Source organism: Berkeleyomyces rouxiae, assembly GCF_048999995.1.
Source record: "Berkeleyomyces rouxiae strain 22BRR77 chromosome Unknown BrBRR77_ptg000005l, whole genome shotgun sequence".
In the NCBI taxonomy this organism is placed as follows: Eukaryota; Fungi; Ascomycota; class Sordariomycetes; order Microascales; family Ceratocystidaceae; genus Berkeleyomyces; species Berkeleyomyces rouxiae.
Window position 1 is genome coordinate 570,064 of NW_027396495.1, and position 15,213 is coordinate 585,276.

The window sequence follows — 15,213 nt, forward strand, 5'->3', positions numbered from 1 at the left end:
AAAGTACCATCATTTTATTCACGACCCCTGGTTGCACTCTGCGCCTGGAGTGACGACGACGAAAGCGAGCACGACGAGAATCTGCGGCCCAGACAGCAACAAAACTTGCCAGCTGTTTAATTCAAGATCGGATAAGACCTGGTGAAACCCAGTCTACTGCTTTGTCTCCTGGTCGACCGGACACCACTACGCTCTTTCATCACCACTGAATCTTGCACAGAGCGAGAGCGATACGCGTGGAACAAAGGCTACCATGATCTGCCATGAGAACTTTGTGACGTACGAGGCTCGACTAGCCTCGTTCACAAATCCTAAGAAGCGCGCGACCACTGCCAACGGCAGAGCGGGCAAGATCATGCGATGGCCCCATTCGTCGATTCGCCCCGAAGATGTAAGCCCCCCCATCCACCCTGGAGGGGAGACGGGCAACACGCGTTTTGGATGTTTTGTACTAACTGGTCATTGCATGGTGCTAGATGGCCTTGGCCGGCATGTTTTTCAGTCCGACTACGACGAACCCCGATCATACAATCTGCTTCCACTGCGGCAAGGGCCTTGACGGCTGGGAAGACGGCGACAACCCATTTGATGAACACCTGACGCATTCGCGCTCCTGTGGCTGGGCGATTCTCAAGGCCGCTGAATACGGCATCGATGGCTACGATCAGCTGGACCCGCTGGATCCCGGGCTGGTCGCAGCGAGAAAAGAAACATTCGAAAACGTGTGGCCCCACGACGACAAGAAGGGGTGGAAGTGCAAGACCAAGCAGCTTGTGGAAAGCGGATGGGTGTATACACCGACTCTTGATTCAATCGACATGGCGACGTGTTTGTATTGCAGCCTGGCCCTAGATGGTTGGGAGCCTGGGGATAAGCCATTGTATGTATCTGATGGGGAATCTACCAATGTCCACATAGAATGATGCTAACCACGGCATTTCAGAAACGAGCATGAAAGCCGCAGCGCGAACTGCCCCATTATCCTTGCGTTGAAGAGTAGAAAGAGGTCGCGGGGCAAGAACTCGACCGCCGCGAACAACTCGCTTCTCTCTCTACAATCTAATGCAACCTACATGTCAGAGCAACCGCCCATAGACATGACAGCCGAACCCGAAGATAGCGTCATGACAACCACCTCGACAACCTCTAAAAAACCAACCCGAACTAAGAAAACCACAACTAGCAAGGGCCGCAAGACAAAAGTCAAAAAGGAGGAATCGCTTGAACCAGAGTCCATGGATGTAGAGCATGCGTCAGAGATAGACCAGGAGTCTATGCAATATGATCATGAGCCTAAGCCTATGCCTGCACCTCCGCCTGCATCGCGGAAGAGAGTAACACCAGCAGTAAATAAGCGGACCAGTGAGGCTATGGAAGACTCAGCCATGATGGAGGCCGAAGCCCCCGCACCTAAGAAGAAGACGCGCGGGCGAGCTGTAAGCCCAGCTGCTTCCATCATCTCGGAGGATGAAAGTCTGATGCAACCAACAACTACCGTGAAAAAGAAGAAGGCAGCGCCAAGACAATCAACTCGTTCTAGTCGTGGAGGAGATTCTAGTAACGTCTCTTTCATGTCTGCAATCTCGACTACGCAGTCACAGTCAATGTTGGATGGCATCCCTAGCGACGAGGAGATTGACAAGCAGCTCGAAGCCGATCTAGAGAGATTTACCGATCACGAAGACCTCAGCGCAGACTCGGACTCGGAGCGGCGGTCGCGATCCCGTGCTGGCAACCACCAAACAGACACCTCCATCAAAAGCCGAAAGCCCAAAAGCCCAACCCTTGATGTGCCCACCAGCAATTATGCAATGTTTGATCCGTCGCCTACTGTGTCTGAGCAGGATGTGGAAGACGAGATGCAAGCTATGGAAGTTGAAATGAGGGCGTCAAGAGCCACGAAAATTGACGTGAAGCGTCGACCGGATCCAGAGCAAGAACCAGAGCCGGAGCCGGAGCCGCAATCCATGGCCTCTAAGAAGGGACGCAAAGCTCCAGTGCCCCGCAAGGTTTCTAAAAGTAAGAGTGTTAAGAGCACTTCAACATCAGAGACTTCACTGGTTGAGTCTGTTATCGCACCTGGCGAGCAAGCAGTTCTTCCTGAAAGACCGGCGGCATCTTCCAAGTCGCACTTGGAAGAAGACGAGCTCGCTACAAACATCCACGGTAAATCAACGATGGCTTTTGAGAGCGCCCCAATTGTTTCGGCTGCGTCTAAGAAGAGCAAGGCCAAACAACCAGCCAAGTCGAACCCAACAAGCGGTATTCCTGAAATGAGCCACAACGATAGTGTAGAAAGCCAGCTCACACGCAAGAAACCGACTGTTGCCAAAGAGGCGGCAGCTACTAAGAAGAAGGCTGCAGAGAAAGCCTCAATGGATGACGTGCCTCCTCCACCACCACCACATGCCTCGCTCAAGAGTACATCAAGACAGAGAAAGCTTAAGGAGCCTGAGCCTGAGCCTGAGCTTATTGAGGAAGACCATGAACAACAGGACCACGATTCAGATGTTGAATCGGAAGCTAACCCCGAGGAAAGGGAGCGAGAACCAACACGGTCTATATACCAAAAGGTTAGGTCGCCACCCCGATCTCCAACGCCATCCTCCATCCCAAAACTACAAATGCGATCACCACGTCAAGCGCAGCCTGAACAACCACATGCGCCATCTACGCCCACGGGTCTTCGCTCATCGCCCGTGGTGCGCCACGCCGTCGCTATTTCACCATCACAATCTCCACATGCATCTGACACAGAAGCTCACACTCCTTCGTCCATCTCCGGCGTGCTCAATATGCCGCTAAAGAAGGTGGTTCTGGTCCCGCACCCCGCTCCAGTAGCAGGCGCTGGAGATGCGACATCAACTTACCATGCCGAGGGTATTCTAGGATCGCCTGGAAAACGCACAGTCATGACCAACATCCGCACAGCGAGCACACCGTGGGCCAGCATCGACGTCGACCAAGTATTTGACGAGTTTACGTCGCAAGTCCAAGGAGGCGTCGGCCACAGCAGCACAGAAGCGGGCGGTGGTGAAGGACACGACGGTGTGTCGGCGGCGGTGAGTGCGGCCAGTGCTGCAACGTGGGTTGATTTACTGCATGCCGACCAGCTGAGCGGGCAGGAGAAGGAGATGACGGTCGAGCAATGGATCTATCATAATGCGGCCATGGCGGAAAAGAAGATGCGGCACGAGTGCGAAGCCATGGTGAGCCGGTTTGAGAGCGAGGGTAGCAAGGCGATGAGAGTGTTGGAGGGGCTGGTTACAGAGTAAGTTGTACGTCAGTATCAGGTGTGATGGCTGGGGTGTCAGCGCTTGACGTCAAGACACGTTTTGGGCTACTTGACGCATGACTAGAGAAGGTTTGTATCTGGGGTATAGAGCTCTTTTTTTTTTCTGTTGGTAGATTCATTTTCGCGGCATGTTACTTGATACAATATTTGGTCTACAATTAATTACTCAAGCACACAACTACGCATGTATATGTTTGCTAGTTTAGTGCGATGATGTGTGTGTTTCATTAGGGTTGCTACATGTCTCGGTGGTACAGGGTTGGTATTTTGTCGTACAACGGACGTCGGCAAAAAGCCAAGGCTTGGAGACGCAGGCAAAAATGAATCTTCTCCTCCACGGGATTACAAGGCGCGATTAGGACATAAGAGTGCAGACGCCAAGACTGACAATGTGCCGAGGCACGCTCTAGCGGAAGAGACAATAGAAGGACGGGATTGGAGAAGAGAAGGGAAGAAAAAAAGAAGAAAGGAAAAAGAAGAAAAAGAAAATGAGGCTTTGGGCAGCAAGTGTTTTGGATGCAGTGCCGAGTATTTTGTTTTATGCACACAAATGGCCATGTGTGAAAGTAGGTGTGTTATGTAATGTATGTACATAGACGGTTACATGGGTGCTGACAGATGTGAGAGCGGGTCTTGTTGGAACTTTGTGTCGAGGCCGACTGGCTTGGGTCATATACATGCAAAGATTGGGGGTATACGGAGGATATCACAATCGCCGGAGGGTTCATTGGGGCAGATGGGCTGGGAAGAGTTGAAAGGGAAATAGAGAGAGAGAGAGGGGGGGCAGGGGACTGAAACTGAAAGAGCCGCAAAGATAGAAAAGCTACAAATCGCATAGATTGAAAAAGATCTAGACCGAGAAGTCGGTCTGAACTTGCGGTGTTTTTATCTGGCGCGTCGATTGCGTTGCGTTGCGCGTTGGTTTCTTTGTTTTTTTTTTGAGTGGTTTACCAGACCTTCACGAGATGAGCAACTTAAACTCACCGGCTTGAGACGGGGAGAGGAGACAAGGCGGTATGTGATTGAGCATCGCGTGGTGTCATTGGAGTTGGGAACACTGGCTGGATGCCGATAGGCTGCGGACGTACGCTTCTTTGTAGGGGGAAGGGGGGGACGAGAGCCGAATACAGGACCCGTTCCAGAGGCAGAGGGCCAAAGAGGTGCAAGGCCGAGGCAAGGGGAGAGTGAGAAAGGAGGAGGAGGGGGGGTGGTGGCATATTGGGTTTGGTGGTGGTGATGGAGGAGGAGGAAGAAGACGAGGTTGAGTAAGCGGGCGTTAAAAGACGACGGAGGGATGTAAAGGAAGGGCTTGGCTGTAACTCTAACTCTCGACGTTTGCATGGGGAGGGGGCGTCAGAACAGAAGAGGAAATAAAATGTTAAAGAGAGAATATAGAGTACATAGCTATTCAAGTTGAACAAGATCTCACAAAGATAATCTCAAGGGCTCATGTCAATGTGAGACAATCACAACAGGGAACATATGACTATCCCAATATTTAGCCCCGGGGGAAGGAACAGCTTGCCAAGGCGCAAGATTAAGCTCAAGGAGGCAAATGCGGGGGAGAATGGGGGCGTCGTTGGGGGATTTTTCGCTACACAAGGTCCCTGTTCTCCAAAAGTCCGGCTGTTTTTTTTTTTGGTGTCTTTGGATCAGCACTGACTAGCTGGTTGGTTAACTATATTCTCCGAGAGAACATGTGGACTGTGGAGAACGGCGATTCCCCATGGGTTAGCCATGGGAAAGAGAGCCAGGAATATATATATATATATATATTTCTTTTCCTTTTTTTTTTTTTTTTTTTTTGGAGATTGGCGTAGCGACAGCACGGGTTGGAGAATACAAGGGTCCCAGGGCAGGGCCTGTGTGAAAAGCTGCCGGCGCCCTTGTATTTTTGCACAGGTGTACATATCTGTCCATATTGTTTGTGCATGGCCGCCCCCTTGTCGCTTAGGAGTAGGCCAAGCTTGGAATTTGCCGTTGAATAGTGTGCCGGAATGCATGCTTATCTGGCTTGGCTTACTGGTTGTGGTAAGGCCAGCCCCGGAGGAGAAGAGAAGCAAGCCAAATCATTTAGGCGTTGTAAGCGCCGTCAAGAGGGCGAGAAGGATGCGGCGATTAGACACTAGGGTTATCTGGTGTTACTGCTATTACGACTGGTGCAAGAGGCAGGGTTAAGCGCATTAAGCCAAAACGGGACAGAGAGGGTGATGAGATATGCAAATAAAGGGAGTCTGCATTGCCTGCAACTGGCGAGTGTGTCGTTGGCGTGGGAGGAGGGAATCGCCAATTATAGCGAGAAATTGCTGAGGCTCTGGAGTGTGGGTTGCAGGGAGAAAAGATGCGCTGCAGAAGGGAGCAGAGGGCAGAAGCGTAGTGATGAGCGACGGGCTGGGGGAGAGAGAGCGAGAAAGGAGAGGAGAGAGAAAAATAGTGCAAGAAAGATCGGCGATAGCTAACTCCGTGCTAACAAGCTTTCGCATACATGCATTCAGACATATGAATCGGAGTCGTATGCGCGTCTAGCATGGGTGTCTGTGTCTGGGGCCCACACTGGTGTTCCCTGTGTCTCTCTGGCTGAGCACCATAATCACATCAATCTGCATCTACATGTGGCGTTTGGGGGGGGGGGGGGGGCAAGCGATAGATGAGAGTGAGGATGAGAGTGAGAGTGAAAGTGTATGAAAGTGAGAGCCATGGACTGGCATGCGCCAATTTCCCCGTGCTCACATTCTTCTTGATACTCCAGTTTAGCTTGTTTTCTCCGCCGTAGTTTTCGGAGAAGCGGTTCAGCAACCGTGGCCAAGCCCGTGAATTCAGGCTGAAGTGGTCCACATACAGTGTATATTCCAGTCCATACACACAGACCGGCATGAGGAGATCGCAGAGAAAGAGGAGGAGGAGGAGCATGGGCACGGCCAGGGCAAGGGGGCTTCTTGCAGCACGACCAGAGACCGTCGTACTCGTCCAGATCTGCTAGAGAGCCAGGAGCGGGCGGTATTGCGGCGCGCATGACGGGATACATAGAGTTACGTGTACATACACAGGAAAGCGCATGCAGCGACCGGCCTGCAATGAAGCGGTTGTGAAGCACTTGTGAATCTCTGGTGAGGCAACAGTAGCCGCAAACACCGTCTCGTCGGCCGGGCCCTAATACTGCGCTTGCGCCGAGACACGCGGACGCTGTTTTGCTAACGCGATGACTAGACACTGGCTAGACGGCTGGAGGGGGCCGTTCGTATCTCGAACGTGTCCGTGGCATATCGTATCTTCCCCCTCATAGTCTCTCTCTCCTCGAGGTCTTTTTGCGGTTCAAGTGAGACCAGCGAGCTGCAGCCTGCAGCAGAGCCAAGACACTTGTTTAACCAAAACGGACCAAAAGAAGAAAAAGGGCAAAAACAAAACACCGCGCAGGCCCCCAGAGAGAGAGCCAAGACGCCAAGACCTATAAGATTAGGAGGAAAACGCGCAGAGCCAAGGTGTCACTCACATCTGCACAAAAGGCTTGTTTCTCTGCCCACAGTCCTTTTTTTCCCTTTCTTTATCTTGGGCCATGCTGGCAAATCCGGGGTTGGACCAGGGGAGGGAGACGACGCGCAAATCCTGTCACAAAAGAAACCCAGAGCTTTGACGTTGGCTTTGTTTCTAGACAACTCTTGGCGCACCTTGAATCGGTGCGGTGAAGCTGAACCACGGCAAGACGTAGCGCTCTTTTACGCGTTATCTGCTCTGTCGTATTGATGACGATGTTGCTCTAGAGCCAGCGTCCGTGGTCACGAGACAGCGGGCATCGGAAGTCTTTCCTATTTCGACGCATGGCCAGCAAAAAGGAATCACAGCCATGGCATCTAGAGCACGCCAACCGTCCGACTTGGACGCCATAAACAGCGCAGAATGCAGAAACGAGGGCGCGGGCGGGGGGGTTGGCTAACCCTAATGTACGTCGTGTAAGTGGCGACCAGACCGAATGCTGTTCCGCGGCACAGCTCCGAGAAGCTGGGCAAAGTGCGGGAGTAGTCTGTTGCATGTGATGTGGGACGAGAGAGAAAGAGAGAGGGGCTCTGAGAAACACTGTTGTCTGCAGTCTCAGCCTCGCCAGCCGTAGTAATAGCATAGTTACTGGATAGCTGGAAGGCCAAGCCCACAGACTGCGAGGGAGCACACAGGGCCAGCACGGTAACACCAGAAGAAGCGTGCGTGATGAGTGACTGGCTCGTGTGTGCTCCAGGGTTGCACACAGGGTCTAGGAGCGGCTGCTGCTTGCGGCTAGGCCCTGGAGCTCCTCTAGGGCAAGCAATGTATGCATGTATTTGCTTACACGCACCAGAAGCCCACTCGTATCCCACTTGTTTTGCTCGCTATCCCCCTCCGGCTCCGGGCCTAGCCTATCTAGTGCTGGCATTTCGCTCTTTGCCCCAGACTGTGTTGTACTGTGATTCGCTTTGCTGTGCTGTGCGGTGCTGTGCTCCTCTTCACAGGTGGCTGGCATCCTGCTACCCCAGACATGCCATGAGCTTAATTCAAGCTTAATCGGAATGTTTTTTATTGGCTAGGGCGCCCGTTTCTAGGGCGTCTGTTTCGGCTCCGTTGAGCGACGAGGAGGAGCTAGGACTTGCGGGAGGAGACAACAGAGAGACAACTAGCCAAACCGCCAAGATGCAGTGAGGGAAAAGAGGAAAGGTCAGCATGGAAGACGACGGACTGACTTGGCTATTGGTGACGCGTTGATGCGTGTGTGGTGCATCTATCTACGTTCTGTGTCTATGGACTTGTGTTTAACCACATGCGCCATGCCGTGTTGGACTTCCGCCGCCTCGATGTATAAAGCCCGGAGCAAAGCCCCCTCATCCTTGATCCAGCTCCTGTCTTGTCTCCATGTTCTACACCCTCTTCTCTCCACCTTTGTCTCTCTGCCTTGATCTACTCCCTCGCCTTCCTATTACATTTCTCTGCTGCTTTGTGCGTGTCTCTTGTTTTCGTCTACCGCACTCGTCCTAGACCCCACCCCTCGACACTCTTGCTTGTGTCTCTTCATTTTTCTTTTTGTTTTTTTTTGCCCCCGCGCTAGACCCCGTCTATATTAGACGCAGAGCCTCCCCGATTTACATAAACGGACTTTCCTGTTTGCTTGAGTTTCTCACCAAGACGCTTCTGCAAACGCCGAGTTTGTCTTGACTGATCTTGCATCATCGTCCCTCGATCCTACCTCAACTCCGTGTTTACCCAGCGAGCCTCCACCATGACTCGCGACATTACACGCACCGGAAGCGGTGATGACAGTGGCTCCGGCCTCGAGAAGCCTGCCTTGTCTCAGCAGGAGAACCGCTCCCCGACCCAGGAGCTGCCTGACCCCGATGCTGGCAAGAGCGACGAAGAGCGCGCCGAGCTGGTAAGTTGCATTGAGCCCCGATGGGCGTTGTCTTCGTTGCTGGACATGTCTCTAACCGTGAACCTGCAGGACCGCAAACTCATGCGCAAGCTCGACATGACTCTGATGCCCTGGGTAAGTCTCCACTGCAGCCGCCGCTGCCAATGTTTGCTTGGCTAATGATTTCCTGTTGCACAGCTTTGCTTCCTTTACTTGATCTCCTTCCTGGATCGTACCAACATTGGCAACGCCAAGGTTGCTCACCTCACTGAGGACATTCCTATGAGCACTCCCCGCTTCAACGACACCCTCACCATCTTCTTTGTGTCTTACGCTTTGTTCGAGCCTCTGGCCAATGTGCTGCTCAAGCGCATGCGCCCGTCCATCTTCATTCCCATTATTATGTAGGTTACCAGCCACCGTGTTTCTCTTGCATGCTACAGTAGCTAACACACCGAATCAGGTTCTTCTGGGGTTGCACCATGCTCGGTATGGGTTTCATCCATAACTGGGAGGGTCTCATGGCCACGCGTTGGTTCCTGGGCATGACTGAAGCCGGTCTCTTCCCCGGTGTCTCTTACTACCTGTCCTGCTGGTACAAGCGTAGCGAGTTCGGCTCTCGTCTGGCCATCTTCTTCTCCGCTGCTGCCATTGCCGGCTCCTTTGGTGGTCTGCTGGCTGCTGGCATCTCCGAGATGGACGGCGTCGGTGGCAAGCCTGGCTGGGCCTGGATTTTCATCCTTGAAGGTCTTCTGACCATCGTTGTCGGCCTCCTGTCTTTCTTCTTTGTTCACGACTTCCCCCACGAGGCCAAGTTCCTGTCCGATGAAGAGCGCGCCCGTGTGCTGTACCGTCTCAGCCTCGACAACCAGAGCAGCAGCGACGAGAAGTTCCAGTACAAGTTTCTGTGGCAGTCGCTGACTGACTGGAAGACTTACGGTGGTATGCTGGCCTACATGGGTGCCCTGATGCCCATGTACTCCTTCTCCCTGTTCCTGCCCACCATTATCAGCAGCATGAGCTTCACCAGCCCCGACAACATCATCCGCAACCAGCTGCTCAGTGTGCCCCCTTATGTTTTCGGTGCTGCTAACACCATGTTCTGTGGTCTGTACTCTGACCGTATTGGCCGCCGTGGTATCTTCCAGCCCCCTCTGGGTCTGCTTGCCATTGCCGGCTTCCTAATGATCATGATCTCCACCAACCCGTCTGTCCAGTACACCGGTACTTTCCTGGCTGCTGCCGGAACCTATCCCCTGATTCCCGTCTCGCTTGCGTGGGTTGCCAACAACGTCGAGGGAATGTACAAGCGTGGTATCACCATGGGTCTGGTTGTCGGCTGGGGTAACCTGAACGGTGTTGTTTCCAGCAACGTCTTCTTTGACGGTCCCCGCTTCTACCAGGGCCACGGTGTCGTACTGGGCTACTTTGGCTTCTGCACCATCTTTGGTGGTCTCCTCATGATGTACCTGCTTAACCGCGAGAACAACCTGCGCCGTGCCGGTAAGCGTGACCACTGGATCGTCGGCAAGAGCGAGAAGGAGATTGCCGAGATGGGCGACAACCGCCCCGACTTCTTCTACGTTATTTAATGAGTGTTTCTTTTCTGAAAACGAAAGGGCACAGGGCTTTGTGGAATGGGACGGGGGGGTTCGTAATGGAGGGGGGGACTACGGGGTTAAGGAATATGGGTTTTAGGAATGGACATGCTGCCTTGGATGGCTATGACCTGCGATATTTGCGATGACCGATTTGGCATCTAGTTACGATCTTAGCTTGCTTTTTATGTTTGAACAAAAAATGTTACGACCTTGATTTTGCTCAGTGTTTTCAGGTTACACAGTGATACTAATATCCCATGCCATGAGCTTCCATGCTCACATGTATAAAGTTATGACGCTACTGGAGCTATGCGCTTTTGATTATACTCGGCCTTTATCATGGCAGGATGGTGGTTCATCATTCATCTTTCTTGTCTAAAACTCACGAGATTACACCCACCAAATGGCCTCCTCCTCTGTCTTCGCCTGACCAGGCACATACCCTCTGTTCCGACTATTGCCTTTATCCTGCGCCAACAAGTCTCTCAGCTGCGCTCTTGAAGCCGCCAGCTCGCCCTTGCTCATCAGGGCCAGCTCCTTTTCGCGCTCGCGGCGCCCGCTGCCCTTGCCTGTCTTGCGCTCGGCCTCGCTGAGCTCTTCGCTGTCGTACTCGACGCCGAGCTCTTCGGCTGCCGTCTTGAGCCAGTTCTCCTGCTTGGTTGTGCGCTCTTTGGCGCTGTACGCGTCGGCGAGCTTCTTGGCCAGCTCCACGTGCGCCTTGAACTTGCCCAGCACCTTGGGGTCGATCTGCACCGTTTGCATCTCGTCTAGTGCATCGCGCTTCTTGTGCTTGGACGAGTGGATTTTGCCAATCAGGCGGCGTGTAGCTGTCGCCTCGTCGGGCGTGCAGATCAGAATACTTGTGCCTGTTTGCTGTGCACGTGCGGTACGGCCCGAACGGTGCACATAGGTGTCTGCCGTGCGGGGAACATGGTAATGGATGACCTGGTCCATGCTGGGGATATCCAGACCACGCGCCGCAACATCCGTGGCCACCAGAACACGGGACTCGCTGCCGCCGGCCTTGACCCACTCGATTGCTTGCAGACGTGCTTTCTGCAGCATCTGTGAGTGCAGGCCCTTGGCCTGGAAGCCGAGCTGCTGCAGGAATGGTACGAGACGACGGACGGCTTTAATGGCGTTGGTGAACACAAGCGTCCGACGGGGAGGCAGCAACGCAATAGCGCTGTACAGGAACAGATCTTTGTGCACAGCTTCTCCGCACTGCAACAACCCCTCTTGCAGACCCGTGGCCAGGTGCGAAGCAGGTGACACGTCAATCAGCACAGGGTTTTCTTCGCGGAAGCGCAGGCGCTGCGCCAAATACTCGATACTCTGCTCCTCCGATGTAGCCGCCTTCTTTCCCTTGCCGCCCAGCTTTTGATGCAGGGCCTTGCTCAGCGTAGCCGAGAACACCAGAGTCTGGCGGAGGACCTCGGCGCCGCCATCGTCGTCGTGTTCCGCCACCCCGCCCACCAACTCGTGGCGGTCCAGGGCCTCGAGAATGGATGATGCCTCCTCAAATGAGCCGTCAGCCAACAGTCGATCGGCCTCATCGATGACCAGGAACTGGATGCGCTTGAAAGAGTGCAGCAGCGGGCCGCCGTCACTCAATAGCTCCCACAGGCGACCCGGCGTGCCGACGACAATGTCGGCCTTGGATAGTTGGCGGTGCTGCTTGACCTGCGCGAGACCGCCCGTCACCGAGCAGACATAAGGGGCCTTGGGGAGGCCGTGGCACACACTCTGGAGATGGGTGCTGATCTGGCGTGCCAGTTCACGCGTCGGGGAAAGAATCAGAGCCAAAGGGACCTTTTGGCCCTGGGCTGTATCTTCGGCGACAGACTTATCGGCAGCTTCTTCGCCATGCTCAGCGCTGTCGTGCTTTTCAAGCCACTTTTCGATGATGGGTAGGCCAAAAGCCAGAGTTTTTCCGGTACCAGTGGCAGCTTTACCGATGACGTCGTGGCCATCGAGAATCTGGGGAATCGATTGGACTTGAATTGCAGTGGGCTGGGTGAACTTGAGGCGCTCGAGGGCTCCGATGGTCTCGGGGGAGAGGTTGAGTGCGGACCAGGCCGACATGTCGAGTTCTTCAACCATTTCGTCCATGTCTCCTAAAATAGAGAATGCGCTGGTGGGAAGCTCTTCCGTGGCTATCTGGGGCTTTGTGTTGGCGTCGGTCTTTTTCTTGTTCTTGGGAGCGTCTTTTTCTTTCTTCGTGTTGTTTTTGTCGGTCTTTTTGGCTTTTGTGGCTATCGGCTTGGGCTTGGACTCGGTTTCGGGTGACTTTTCTTGGTCATTATCATCGCCGCTAAAGCCTTCGAAATAATCCTCATCTTCGTGGGCACCATCCTCGGCGTCGGAGCTCTGTTTATCGGCATCGTTATCCTCGTCTGCCGCGCCGTCAGCCTTAGTCGCTGTCTTCTTCTTTGTGGAGTCCGGCTCGCAGACAACGAATTTTACTTTATCACCCTCTCGCACGACCTGGACATTCTCCACAACTTGGAGATCTAGAAACTCGTCAATGTCGTTTTGCCATGGCAGGTCGTTGACATCTGTGACGCGGCTGGGCTTGGAGCTTGAGCCTTGCGCCTTGTCTATCTTGGACCGCTTGCGCGCGGCCGGCTGGCTTGCAGCAGAGATTTTGCGCTTGTTTTGTGACTTGGGAGCCATTGATTCGGTATGCAGAAAACGTGGGAGGCGTTGGTTTCAAATGTGATCAGAGCAGCATCAACAATTGCGTAGGAGCGAGGATTGAGTAGCACTGCCAAAAGTTGGAAACTTTTCTTATCGATAAACCCGTGTCGTCTTATCGATAAGCGAGTACGCTGGGATTAGGGTTGGTCCAGGGCCTAAAAGATTTCTTTGCACAGCTTGCGGCCTTTTTGAGGACCGACAACCAATATGGATTCATACTTGTATCCTTCGCCTATTTTGCGGTGTTAACGGCTTGACAAATGCAATCCGCTCGTCTTCAACTGGTCATGTGCCAAATGCAAAAAGGGAGGCGGCACTCGCTGTAAAAGCGGCGTCTTGTGGACGGGGCTTCGGCCAAGCTGAGCGCCAGCTCCAGAGACAAAGACTTCAAGCAAGGCGCCGTGCTTTGTATTTACAAAGAACTGCATAAACAATCGTCGGTCATGCCTTTGTTGAAGCCTCACAAGCTCATAATACGTCTCTAGTCAACGGCTATAGGTATGTAAGCATGGGCTGGGTGATCCACCAGTCTGTATGCGGCAAGGCCTTATTTCCTGCTATTTTATATCATTTTATTCTCACGTTCTGCAGCAGAAAGACTTTGGGCATCAAGAGAGTGCATGGCCCTGGAGGGGAAAAGAACAGCGCAGCTCAGGAACGGACGAGGACTCACTAAGCACTATGCAGATACCGGGCACGTAGCATGACGCTACATTGCAGACTCTTATGTGCTGTTGCTGATTCACTGTCAGCCACCCAGCGTGAGTGTGCAAAGCCCCTCATCAAAGAGCGAATTAAAGCCAGTCGTCGGTGCTGGACACAGGGTACAGGGAAAGGAAGAGACCCAAACAGGCTTCTAGAAGTGACCTGCTCTGGGCTTCTTTCGCCGCAGCCCGAGACGTTCGGACCATGAGGGGGAGGGAGTGTTTCCAGAAGAGAGACCTCACCTCTGTACGACTTGCAATCAATTACACATGTTAGTTAGTTACAGACGCGGAAGTATACACTACCTTTACATCCATATGTTTGCTGCTTTTGTAAAGACCCATCGGTGGCTGGGAGCCCCAATGGCGTGGCTGGTGGTTAGACTAGAGTCTGGCTGGAGCGTCTGCCATGGACACAACGGTCCGAGACAGATACTTGTGTACAGTACATCGTCATCGAAGCGATATTTGAACATGCGCAGCGCCCGCCACCAACGCCATACTACTGCTGTAGACAGTCAAGGCATGCAATTAGTACCTACATGCATCTGCGCAGATGTCACAAGTGCTCGTTACAATCACACTTGCTTCGCGGGTGTAGCTATGTATACCAAGTCAAGCGTGACGGTGCTCCGTCAAAGATAAATAGGATTTAAGTCAGAAAAAACCTTGCTAGGACAGGGTAGCTATAGCCATGTGTACGAGTTGTACAAGTGGACACACCCAGATCACCCATAGACTTGAAGGCTTAGACCCGGCATGGAGATGCCTCGTTATTCATCTTGCCCCAAGTAGACAAAATGGCGAGCAGCCCGGCGATCCGGTGCGCTGAGCTCTCTGCAAACGCATAGGCAAGCTAAGATGCCAGCGGACGGGAAGATCAGCTATCAACTAACTAACAACACACAACCGCCGTCCTACATCAGCCCAAAGACCGTGGCTGGCAGGACGTGAAACACTGTGCGTCTGCCACTTTATTTTCTTCCCTGCTATCAACCCTTGACCAGGGCTTGACGGGTTGGGCTTGAACAAGAACAGGGACATGGGCGGATACTTTTTGGTTAGCTCAGAGAGACACCAGGCAGAGGCAGGGGCATCACAAGACATCTATGAATGTCTATCAGAGACAGCACCCTCACCGCTCATCGAGTCCACGACTCTGAAAGTGGTGAGGGCTGACTGCTTTGAGATACGGACAGGGCAAGCTATGGGAGCCTGGATGCTTGTATATAAGAGGCTGCCGCCATAGAGGCTGAGGAGGGAGACCTCCTTGGTGTGGCCTCCCGGCTCAATACACATACACATCAGCATCTCCGCTTCCTGCTGGTCTGAATGAATGTACAAGCAGAGGCGCTAGACATGGTAGATGCGTGGGGCATTGGCTAGCGGCCCTGCATGGGCAGCTCTGCATGCGTTTTCATGACTGGGTGAGAGGGAAGAGAAGTGATGAGCATCTCATATAAGTGCACACTCTTCACGGATGTACTTCTACCACTGCGACCACTAGCTGTCACATACTATTTCATGTAAGTGTACTTGGCGGAA

At 53.2% G+C, this 15,213-nt stretch overlaps 3 protein-coding genes across 3 annotated transcripts; 2 read left to right on the forward strand and 1 right to left on the reverse strand.

The window, feature by feature from the left end:
* Positions 1–253: 253 nt before the first annotated feature.
* BROUX77_005298 (uncharacterized protein) lies at positions 254–3,275 on the forward strand (the record flags this gene model as incomplete). Its single annotated transcript, XM_073750157.1, has 3 exons — positions 254–391; positions 477–880; positions 944–3,275. The coding sequence occupies 3 exons, from the start codon at positions 254–256 to the stop codon at positions 3,273–3,275; spliced, it is 2,874 nt and encodes a 957-aa protein (XP_073604184.1).
* Positions 3,276–8,534: 5,259 nt separating this feature from the next.
* BROUX77_005299 (uncharacterized protein) lies at positions 8,535–10,255 on the forward strand (the record flags this gene model as incomplete). The annotated part of the gene is made up of 4 exons (XM_073750158.1): positions 8,535–8,684; positions 8,754–8,798; positions 8,862–9,067; positions 9,127–10,255. The coding sequence occupies 4 exons, from the start codon at positions 8,535–8,537 to the stop codon at positions 10,253–10,255; spliced, it is 1,530 nt and encodes a 509-aa protein (XP_073604185.1).
* A 399-nt stretch (positions 10,256–10,654) lies between these two features.
* BROUX77_005300 (uncharacterized protein) lies at positions 10,655–12,940 on the reverse strand (the record flags this gene model as incomplete). Its single annotated transcript, XM_073750159.1, has 1 exon — positions 10,655–12,940. The coding sequence occupies one exon, from the start codon at positions 12,938–12,940 to the stop codon at positions 10,655–10,657; it is 2,286 nt and encodes a 761-aa protein (XP_073604186.1).
* Positions 12,941–15,213: the final 2,273 nt, after the last annotated feature.